Source organism: Canis lupus, chromosome 25 (assembly GCF_048164855.1).
Source record: "Canis lupus baileyi chromosome 25, mCanLup2.hap1, whole genome shotgun sequence".
In the NCBI taxonomy this organism is placed as follows: Eukaryota; Metazoa; Chordata; class Mammalia; order Carnivora; family Canidae; genus Canis; species Canis lupus.
This window is the reverse complement of record NC_132862.1, coordinates 14,863,107-14,875,795: the sequence shown is the minus strand read 5'-3', so window position 1 is coordinate 14,875,795 and position 12,689 is coordinate 14,863,107. Positions and strand designations below refer to the sequence as shown.

The window sequence follows — 12,689 nt, the reverse complement described above, 5'->3', positions numbered from 1 at the left end:
AAAGTGATATCAAAAATACTACATGAACTAAGAGAATACTCTTGTTGCTTTTCTTGGTAATCTTCTAGAAGTATCCTTTCTCTGGCCCTAATTGTTTGAATACTTCAGAGATGCTCTACTATTGAAATAAAGTTCTTTGAATTAAATTGCTGAAATTAACCAAATGCATTCAAAAGGCAAAATGATACATAATTCAATTTTGTAATATGCTTTCACATTTTGAACATTATACAATTTCTGTGAAAATTACTATAATTTTTAGAAGAAAAGAGAAAGCTGAAGAAGTTAAATCACACCAATTTACCTGCACTAATTTCTGTCACTTTATTTCTTCTTGTCACACTGAGATAAAATAATATAACATGCTCCCATTTCAATCAAACATAACAATTTCCTAGACAGTCTTACTTTTGTTTACTTAGATTAAATATATTCTATCATATTATTATATTCAATCTGCAGCAGAATACTTTAAACATATACTTTCATCTGTATTAAATAACCAAGGCAAAAATAAAAATATTCCAGTTTAGATATTTTAAACTTCATAAAATTTTAGAAATTTGGGATTTGTAGAATTTAACTTGAAACTATTTTAGGCAAAATCTGATCCTTTGAACATATTACATTTTCTGAGCCTTGGTTTTCTCATTTACAAAAATGGATTAAATCTACCTCAGAAACTTGTTGGATGGGTTCAAGTTATAATGTGTATATAACAAACTGTGAATAAGAGTAGTAGTATTACTAACCAAAATAACCTCTTTTTGTCTGTGCCTACAAAACGTACTAACTCTCAAACTCCATGAGCTTCTATAATAATTTTATCTCCTTTGTAAGTAACTGGAATACATGAGTGACGAACATATTAAACCATCTTATCATTCCTTCCTCCTGTGTTTCTGCCAGCAAATGTATTGAAGTTTTGTTTTCTTTTTTCTAATTGCCTGAAATACATACAGTGAAATTAAACAATATTATTGATTTATCATCAAATACTAGAGAAGTATGTGAAGTTCTAGCAATGCCCTAACTTCTCCCTCCCTTTAAGTGTTCCCTTGTTCATGCAAAGCAGACCTAGTAAGCTCACAAACATGACATAAGTATCAGGTGCCTCCCTCACCGAATACATTCTCATTTGGACTCACTAATTGGTCAGAGTGATTCTTGAAATGCTACCTATTCCAACAGGCATAATATTTGAAGACTAAGTCAATCAAATATTTGATTGCTGTCATCCTTTTGAAAGCACCCTTCTTTGGAGCACCTGGGTGGCTCGGATGGTTTAAGCATCTGCCTTCAGCTCAGGTCGTGATCTCCAGATCCTGAGATCAAGCCTCATGTCAGGCTCCTGGCTCGGCGGGTAGCCTGCTTCTCCCACTGCCTCTCCCCCTCCCTGCTCATTCTCTCTCTCTCTCTCTCTCTCTCTCTCTCACCACCCCTCCCCCATATCTCTCTGTCTCCAATGAATAAAAAAAAAATTCTTTAAGAAATATGAAAGTACCCTTCTTTTAATTCCACTTGTGAAATTCTGTAACAGCCACAGTTATGACATAGGTGGTAAGGGATGAGTAAGACATAGGCTTAAGAAACCAGGGCCAAGCAGGGACAGTGATAGTCACCTGGTAGCAACTGCTTGTGATGGTGGCAGGGGCCTTTTGGCAGACAGCAACCAAAACAAAATAGAAATAGTTCTGAAAATCATGGCTAACATACAGGCAACAAGTTCAGAGAACAAATCATACAGGACCTTGGCTTTACAGGTGAATTCTATAAAACTCTAAAGAAGACTTAATGCCTATTCTTCTTAAACTATTCCAAAAGATAGAAAGGGGAAGAAAACTTACAAATTCATTCTATGAGACCAGCATTACCCTGATATCAAAACCAGATAGACATCACACCAAAAAAGAGAATTACAGGCCAAAAACCCTGATGAATATACCGGCAAAAATTTGCAACAAAATACTATGAAATTGAATTCAACAATACACTAAAAAAAAATCATTCACCATGATCAAGTGGAATTTATTCCAGGTTGCAAGGGTGGTTCAATATTTGCACATCAACCAATGTATATATCACATCAATAAGAGAGGATAAGAACAACATGATCATTTCAATAGATGCAGAAAAAGCATTTGACAAAGTACAACATCCATTCATGATAAAAACCCTCAACAAAGTAAGATTACAGGGAACAAAGCTCAACATAATAAAGGCTATATATGAAAAAACCCACAGCTAATATCATCCTTTAGGGGGGAAAACTTAGAGCTTTTCCCTAGGTCAGAAATAAGACAAGGATATCCACTCTTACCACTATTATTCAACATAGTATTGGAAGACCTAGCCACAACAATCAAAGAAAAAGAAGATATAAAAAGCATCCAAATTGGTAAGGAAGAAGTAAAACTTTCACTATTTGCAAATGACATGATACTCTCTATATGGAAAATCCAAAAGACTCTACCAAAAAACTGCTAGAACTGATAAACGAATTCAGTAAAGTTGCAGAATACAAAATCAATGTGCAGAAATCTTGCATTTCTAGACACCAATAATGAAATAGCCAAAAAAGAAATTAAGAAAACAATCCCATTTATAATTGCACCCAAAATAATAAGATACCTGCAAATAAACCTAACCAAAGAGGTGAAAGATCTGCACTTGGAAAACTATAAAACACTGATGAAAGGAATTGAAGATGACACAAAGAAATGCAACAATATCCCATGGTCATAGATTGCAAGAACAAATATTGTTAAAATGTCTATACTACACAAAGCAATCTACATATTTAATGCAATCCTTATCAAAATACAGCACTTTTCACAAGCTCGAACAAAGAGTCCTAAATTTTTTATAGAACCACAAAAGATCCCAAATAGCCAAAGCAATCTTGACAAGGAAAAGTAAAGCTGGAGGCATCACATTTCTGGACTTCAAGCTATATTACAAAGATATAGTAATCAAAACAGTATGGAATTGGCACAAAAATGGACATATAGATCAATGGAACAGAACAGAAAACCTAGAAATAAGCCCACAATTACATGGTTAATTAATCTTTGACAAAACAGGAAAGAATATCCAATGGGAAAAAGTCAGTCTCTTCAACAAATGGTGTTGGGAAAACTGGACAGTCACATGCAAAATAATAAAACTGACCTGTTTTCCTACACCATACACAGATATAAATTCAAAATTAATTAAAGGCCTAAATGTGAGACCTGATACCATAAAGACTTAGAAGAGAACACAGGCAGTAACTTCCTTAACATCAGACTTTGACATAGCAACTTCTTTCTAGATATATCTCCTGAGGCAAGGAAAACAAAAGCAAAAATTAATGGGACTACATCAAAATAAAAAACTTCTGCACAGCAAAGGAAATAATCAACAAAACTAAAAGGCAACCTATTAAATGGGAGAAGGTATTTGCAAATGACAATAACCAATAAAGGGCTGGTATGCAAAATAACTAAAGACTTATAAAACTCAACACCCAAATAATCCAATTAAAAATGGACAGAAGACATGAATAGACACTTTTCCAAAGAAGATATCCATATGGCCAACAGACACATGAAAATATATTGTTCACCATCACCTACCACCAGGGTAATGCAAATCAAAACTACATTGAGGTATCACTTCACACATGTCAGAAGGGCTAAAATCAATAATACAAGAAGCAACAGATGTTGAAAAGGTTGTGAAGAAAAAGGAACCCTCATGCACTGTTGGGAATGCAAACTGGTGCAGTCACTGGAGACAACAGTATGGGGGTTCCTGAAAAAGTTAAAAATAGAACTACCTTATGATCCAGTTATCCCACTACTGGGTATTTACCCAAGAATACAAGAACACTAATTCAAAGGGATATAGCATTATTAATAATAGCTAAATTATGGAAGTAGCCCAAGTGTCCATAGATTTATGAATGGATAAAGAAGATGTGATATACACATATATATCAAACAGAATATTATTCAGCCAAGAAAAAGAATGAAATCTTGCCATCTGCAATAACACAGAAGGAGCTAGAGAGTATAATGCTAAGTGAAATAAGTCAGTAAGAGAAACAAATATCATAGGATTTCACTTACATGTGGAATTTAAGAAAGAACACAAATGAGCTAAGTTAAAAAAATAAGAGAGAGAGGGAGATAAATCAAGAAACAGATTCTTAATTATAAAAAACTGATGGTTACCAGAGGGGAGGTACATGGGAAGATGGGTTAAACAGATAATGGGGATTAAGGTGTGCATTAGTTATAAGGAGCACCGGGTGATGTATGGAAGTGTTCAATCACTATATTGTACACCTGAGATTAACATAACATTATATGTTAACTAACAGGAATTAAAATAGAAACTTAAAAAGCATATGGGATTCTTAAGTTGCTCTCAAAGATTAAAATCAAGAATAAATACTCATGTCCACATCTTTTTATCCTGAAATTTGACTCTGGATAATTTATACTCTGAAAATTTTTTAAAATTATAGGAAATTTATATACGAGGATACTTGCTGCAGGATTACATGTAATAGTAAAAATAGAAAAATGCAAAATGTCCATCAGTAGATGTTTAGCTATATAAATTGTATTTTTAAAGCAATAAAAATTATGCAGCATTAAAACAAATGAAATATTTATAAAATACAGTGGCATAAAAAGATTTCTGAAAAAATGCAAGTAATAGGAAAATATTTGTGATTTTCAAAATATTGAGATTCCCATAAGCTTGTGTATCTTTAAAAAAAAAGATCTGCAAGTATATATATCGAGTCATTTACATTTTTGGTTGTTTGTGGGTTGTTTTTGGTGGGGTGGGTATTGGACTAACAGGAAACTCTCACTTTTAAATGCTTGTATTATTTAAAGTTTATAATAAATATTTTATACTTTTGAATGAGAGAAAACAATGCAAATGAATAAGAAAGGGAGAGAGAAAGAGAAATAAAAAGAACAAGATTTATATGTCACTTCTAAATAGCAACACTATGTGCAATCTCCATGATAAACATGATCAGGGAATCATTATATTCCACTTCAGGGTTTTTTCGCAGAAGTAACATTTTTATTGTTTGAAAAGGATTTTCAAAAGACATAAAAAACAAACAGGGCATAATAAATTTTGCTTGATAAATATAATGAATATTTAGAACTCCTATAATTCTTGAAGGAAAGGGCCTGGTATAAAATTCTCCTTTTATAAATAAAAACACTGCAGGTTATTTTACTGTACATATTTTAGAGGAAATTGAGAACAGCTGTTAATGCTAAATAACTTTCTTTTTACATTAGAAAGCAAGTTAGGATTTTTTTCAAATAAGATTTTTTTTTCAAATAAGATATTGATTAGCTTTTATCAAAAAGTATTTATAAAATATGACAGCCTGGCACATTTTATTGTTTCCAGCTATTTAAAGACATTTACATTTTTAATGTTCTTACAATGTTTAATGACTTGCAATGTTCATAAACTCCATTTTAATTTATTAAGTAAAAAAAAATTTATTAAGTACACACTTTATATAATGTTATACTTTTCCCTCTCAACAGATTTCCTTTGAACAACATACTGATACTTCAACAATCACCAGAGTTTACATCTGTGAAACAAAAACCAATAACAAGTAATATCTTGCAAACAAACTGACTTCAGATTCTCTGCAGACAAGAAGTTGAATTTAATGATAATATTTTGATATGCCCAATTCAGGATCAAAATCACAAGAATATTAAAAATATCAAAAATTCTGGCTCTAGCATCCTCGGTCTTGGAAATATGAGGCCACCAAGAGATAAAAGGAAGCTATAGTTAGGCAGAGATCCATATACTACACAAAGACACAGCTGAGAGAAACTTAAAGATCTTGGGGATATGAGCCATGGGGGTAAATGGTAAAGAAACCACTGAGGTCAAAGATGGTTTGAAATAATATCCATATATACCACCACAAATTTCCTCATAGTTAAATTGCTCACTAATTTTTTCAATAAACATATAGTGAAAAACCTATAAAATGCAGAATGTGCTAGGGATAGTGTTCAGGCCACTGAGGCCATAGAATTAGTCTGGTTTCCTACGAATGTAATCTAGTATTCGTGCAACCAGACCCAGCCATATGTTAAAAATTTCCCTTTAAAAATCATTTTTTAACAATGCAAGTTATACTAGAACTTACAAGTCAAAACGAAGGTTCTCCCTTTCTTCAAAAAAGTAGTCCAGAATAAATTTTCGTACAAAATCAGGATTTAAAGTATTATCAATCACTTCAGTCCTTCCAAACTGTAGAGAAAAAGAGAGAGAGAGGTTAAAATCAGGCTCTCCATGGTTAGTTATTGTACAGCATTGTACTTAGTATTAATATAGTTCCTTGAAAACATAAGCACTAAATATCTAAGTGATTGATAAAATAAAGCACTGCGGAAAAGTTTTTGGAGACAATATCATTGCCTTTATTCACTCAGGGAAATATGAAAAGGAGCACTGAGTTCATTCAAATTATTAGAAAAGCAGCTTCTGTAAATTCTTATAACAAGCTGAGCCACATTTTCTCTTTGCCCCACTTAAAAGCCAAATCCCATTCTAGTCAAAGGAAGTTATTTCTCCCTTAAATTTTAGTGTATCACAAATATTTTTCCTAAGCTAAGTGTATAACTCAGCCAAGCAACGTACAATCTTACAATTGGGGGTCCAAGTATTCATGATCAAGAAGTCCTCTACATAAAATAGTTTAATAGCCATATTTTGGGGAGAAGTTTCTCATAATCTGTTACACACTTCAATCATTTGGTTTTTGTTTTGTTTTGCTTTGCTTTACTTTAACTCTCATGGTATCTACAGCCAAGATAGGATCTATAATACGTACAGTTTTTAAGCTAGTAAATTGTACTTTTGCTTAAAAAAATAAGTTTCTCCATCTTAGGGAAAGTGGAAACCAAGAAATAAAATTTTCTAGTTGTTCAATGTGAAGGAAGGCCACCAGCGTCTGCTTCCAAAGTCATATCAGAAATATAAATTTTACAACTCCTTTCTTTTTTTTGTCTTTGGCTTACATTCCTCCCCTCCTACTGCTATGGAATTCTAGTAAGGGAATTTTAACCTTTGATTCTGAACAGCATTATGCATACCATCTTATCAGAGAACCAACTTTTATTAAAGTTCATGGGGATATTATTTTTTAATAGGAATAAGAGAAGTGTGGTAATCCACTAAAAAGTGAAGGTCATGCTTACATAAATTTTGATAATAAAACTATGGTACAAAATACTGATGACAAAGGATTTACCATGGTTATTGCTAACTAATTATCCAAAAAAGAACTAGTTTGCAGAGGCTTATGTATCTGAAAATGCTTTATGTCATGGACCAAAATCATACAGGCAACTGAGGTAATTAATTCAATGTTTCAAAAATATTCAACACTTACTTTGAATAATAATAATTACAGCCACCATTTATTGAGTACTTAGTTTCAAGTGCTTTTCACTAATTACTTTAAACCTTAATCATAACCATGAAAGGTAAGTATTATTAATCATATTTTAAAGATGAGAATTTTTTTAAAAAATACATAAATAAAGATGAAGAAATTGAAGCAGAGGATTCACAACCTCTGGCTATAAAATCTACATTCACTTTGGCTTAAAAATCTACATTCTTTTTTGGACTCGCCTCTATTTCAGAATAAAACATGTGAGGCCCTGAGAAGATCCAACAATGAGCCTTTCCATGATTTCTAATGTTTAAAAAGTGGGAATGTCCCAAATAAACATATGCTGGCAGTGCCCATGCACTCCAAAAGAGCTGTGCAGAGGTCATGAAGCTTGAGTCTGAACCAAACACAGCTGGGCCCTCCCAGCCTTTCTACTGCCTGGAAGCTCCCTATTGGTTTGCAGAGAACAGAGAGTACCAAACCAGTAAATGCTCAACACTCTCCAACAGAAAGTCAGCCAGGATGCATATTCCCTAGCACACAAGACCCTCTTGTGGATTTGAACCCAAACTCACACTCAGAGAAGACAGAATGAAGTTTCCCAGTGTAAGCTCCATGAGTTGCAAACCAACAATTTTCCAGGGCCTGTGAGTCATTAAAACATCCACAAGCCTGTTTCCCTAGGGACTGTTGCTTGTCAGCAATATGGGTGGCTCCTTATACTCTGCTATCTCAAGCGAAGATTAATAGGCAGTCATTAAAATTTTAGCTAATCATCTATATATTATGAACATTTATTACAATATGCCTTCCTACACATAGCTCTGAAATTGCTTTTGACATCACCAGTAACATTCACCTTGTGAAATCTTTGGCCCTCACACTAGACTGCTCAGCAGCATGGGACATGACTATCCATTTTATCCTTTCTGAAGCAGTCTTTTCTTGGTTTTGACACCACACTCCTGTTTCTCTTCCCGTCCTAGATTCTCAGGCTTGCAATTTCTCATTTTCAGAGCCAGTTCTAGGCCCTCTTCACCTGCCTAGCTTCACTTTCCTGTTAGATTATTTTATCTGTTCCTTTGGCTTTAAATCCCATCTACATGATGATGAATGCAACCATCAGTCCAGACACACCCCTGGTATGCTCATGCACACAACTGCCTTCTTGGCTTATTCATGCGATTGTCTAATAGGCCCTTCAGAATTATCATAGAACTTGAAATATTTATTTTATACCACAACCAGCACCCCAATCCTGGTCCTTACCAAGTCTACCCCTTGTCAATAAATGACACCATCATCCCCTCGGTTCCTTTGGCCATCAATGGGAGTTCTTTTTAACACAACTCGTATTCATCACCACCTCATACACCGGCAATTCCAACCTCAAACATATCTCCCAGCTATCTCCTCTCTGTATCTCCTGTCCACAGCTTCATTCAAACTTTTCAGTTTTCTCATGGACCATCTAAGGACCCTCCTAAATCATATCTTTGTGTACTCTTGGTCTCCCTCCAATTCTTCCTCTATATAAGAACCAGAATAATCTTTTGAAAAAGTGTAAACACATTCATGCAATTTCACCTCCCAAAAAGTGTTTAATGGCTTCCCTTAATAATTCAAATAAAACTTCTTTTGTCCTCAAGACTGGCTCCTTTCTACCTCTTGAACTACCCTTCAATTCTTCCTCCATACAAGATCCAGAATAATCTTTTGAAAAAGTATAAACACAGTCATGCAATTTAACCTCCCAAAGAGTATTTCATGGTTTCCCATAATACTTCAAATAAAACCTCTTTTCTTTTACCTGCAGGACTGGCTCCTTTCTACATCTTGGACTTCATCATGGACCAATATCTACTCTTCCTCTTCGCCCAAGCCAGTTGGCCTTCCTTTAGATCCCTTTACTCATCAAATCCTTTCCATCCTATGGCCTTTGCACCTGTTATTTATTCTTTCTAGTATGTGCATAACTCCATTCTGGCATGGCTGAATTTTTCTCATCTTTTAAGCACCTATTTAAGTGTCAGCATTCTGGGGCTAAATACTCATACTGATGTTGGCCCCCTACTCCTAAAATTATTCTCCTTCATAGCACCTGTTTTTTCCTTAAAAAAATTACATGTTATAATTATACTTTTATTTATTTGTTTTATATTTCCCTCCTTAGACAGTATGCTCCATGAAGATTACAAGACATACATACCTCTTTAACCTACACCTGTACAAAACTGAACAAATGATTAACTAAAGGAGATCTATATTTTTCAGAGAAAAAAGAATCAAAGATCATGTATAGTATAATACCAATTTTGATGCAAATATATGTTTATACATAGAGAGATAAAAATAGAGGAAGATCTACTAGAATGTAAAAATTATCTTCTAATTGTTTTTTTATTATATATTTCTGGACTTTCCTAATTTCTCACAATGAGTATGTTTTACTTTTAAAATCAGAAACAGGGGCACCTGGATGGCTCAGCTGGTTGGGCATCTAACTCTTGGTTTCGGCTAGGATCATGATCTCAGGATTATGGGATCAAGCCCCACATGAGGATCCGTGCTCATGCAGAGTCTGCTCGAGATTCTCTCTCCCTCCTGCTCTCTTTCCCTTTCTTCCCCTCCCTCTTGTTTGCACACTTTGTCTCTCTCTTTATCTCTCTTTCAAGTAAATAAATAAAATCTTTAAAAAAAATAGAAACAAAACTTTTAAACAGTGTTACTGTTTTTTAATCCATCCTATTATGAAAAGTGAAATCTGGCAATAATAAGAAATCACATTATGACTAGTTAAGCTCATGGGAAATATGTTGGTTCTTTCCCAGAGGCTGGAATATATTAGCTATCAACCAAGTGATTAATCTTTTTGACTTGAAATGAAATTTGTCTCAGCTAATGCCTTAGACTACCAAATAAATTTCTAATTCCTTGGAAAATATATAGTTGCATATAATTCTGTGTGGATCAGAAAGGATTAAATTTTTAAGTAAAGACAATTATTAATCACTTTTATCCATGGCGCATACACCCAGAAACAACTACTTGTATCCTAAAAAGTCTTCTTCTGAGTATCAACTATCCTGGATTGTCAGAAGCACCTACAAACCTGATTACAATAATCTCTGGCACAATGAATATATCCAAATATGTAGACAATCAAGCATCTTTACATAATTACACTGTATTAAGTTTTATTATCCCATAATTAGAAAAATGTGAGGAAAAATGTATGCAAGTTTTTTTTTACTCAACAAGTATGAAAGTTTTCAGTCATTTGAAAAAAGTATGTAAACATTACTTTTATTGGAACACAAAACACTGTTTCTTTTAAAACTTTGGCCAAAAGAAAATAAAATTCACAATCAAGTCTTTGAAAGTTTTCCTCTATTTTATGCTTGAGCTAATCGGATAAATGTCTACTTTTCCAATTTAGGAACAAGTCCTGCAGAAAATGATAGAATGGAAATATTCCTGATTTCTAAATCAACTAATTGTTAAACTGCTTTGGAGGAGCAGTGCTAGTAGAACATTCATCTATTTATGGTACCAACCAGATGAATTCTGTTTTTGATAAAAATGTTCAGAAAGGTTTAGTTTATTGTGAAGGCCCAGAACAGCCACCCAGGTCATATTCATGTGCCAAATGAGGTCAAAATGATAAAGAGAGACGTCATCTGGACAATGTGCACTTGTCCAGATGTGCACATTTATAATTTGATCATATTAGAATTCTATCTTAGTGGTAGTGATATATAGAGCATGGTCTCCAGAAAGTAGACAAGAATACTAAATAAATTGAGTACTGAAAGACAATATTAAGAAAAATTCAACTTAAAAAGCTCAGTTTAGCACTATACATACCCAATTTGCATAAAGATTTTACAAAGTACAAGCATGCATGTGCACACATACACACATGTGCACATACAACACTATTTGTACACATTTCCTCTTGAAAGTTAAATACTTGGATTACCAAAAAATCCATGGACCTCTTCCTCCAAGGGAAAGAGATATGGTTTGGTCATGTACCTTATCATCCAAGATTATTTTTTTGCTTGGATCAAAGATCTGAAATTCACTTAATGATAAAAAGACAAGTGGAAAATCTGAAGGCTTTATCTAGGTCTTACATTATTATACATCACTGAGATATATCTATAGATGTAAATGTGAATATAAATACATATACACACAGAAAGAAAGAAAAGCCACTTTCCTCTAGTAGCTTTTGTTTAAAATGGATATTTCACATAAGTGGCTCACTTAAAAGTTCATAAGTTCACTTTTTTAGGTGTTCAGTCTTAAGGAATGAACATAAATCATTAACCAACAAAAAAAAGGACACCTTGATCACATCCCTATAAAGATTACATATAAAATAAAGGATTAAACTCCACCAATTTTTAAAATTATAGTATTTTAAAATCTTAGTTAAAACATTTTAATATGCTCTAAAAATAACAATATTTCAAGAAACTGTTAACCATGTCATTGCTTGTTATTAATTCTGTGATTAATGACATGTTTTATCATCTAAAGAGAAAAAAATGAAGTCAATTTATCAAAGAGGTCCTTATTGGGGAATATGAGTTAATTTTTATCCTATATCAGTTAGATTTCCATATATGTGATACAAAATATTATTAAATGAATTGAGCAGATTATTATTTTAAGTTACTTTGTTATTTTAAGTTATATTTTTAAATTTAGATTATCTAAATTTAATTGAAAATGAACTTGAAAATGTAATCATACTAGCCCTGAAATTTCTGAATATTTAAAAGCAGTTCTACACCATAGATGCACAATGAATGCTGTTGACTCACATTCATTAGAAAGTAGGCAATTATTAACTTCATATACTCAAAACTAACTTTTGATTATTATCTTAAAAATCCTCCAAAGGAATAATTCCTAGATTTTTTTTAGGAATTATTATATTCTATTACTGTCTTTCATAAAATTTTGCAACACACTTTCTCTCCTTCCTAAGATTCTATATGATAGACCTTTAGATATAATTTTAGCACTGATATTTTTAAATTCTCAATGTTTGTTTCTGTGAGTTTTATTCACTTTAGGGTTTTTTGGGCGTTGTTGTTGTTGTTGCTATTGTTGTTTCGAGAGCTTAGAAGGAAAATGGAAACATTGCAAAGCTAAGACTGAGAATTATTTTCACTCAAAAATGATCAGAACCAACTTTTGCTTTTGCCAGTGGCAAATTAGG

At 33.1% G+C, this 12,689-nt stretch overlaps 1 protein-coding gene across 3 annotated transcripts in view; it reads right to left on the bottom strand.

Annotated features, from left to right (window-relative positions):
- CPNE8 (copine 8) overlaps positions 1–12,689 on the bottom strand; it is a 316,677-nt gene that overhangs the window by 251,813 nt on the left and 52,175 nt on the right. For all 3 annotated transcript variants that reach the window (XM_072798389.1, XM_072798390.1, XM_072798388.1), the window contains exon 4: positions 6,200–6,303. In XM_072798389.1, the coding sequence (XP_072654490.1) occupies positions 6,200–6,303 (104 nt within the window). The remainder of the gene's footprint in view (positions 1–6,199; positions 6,304–12,689) is intronic.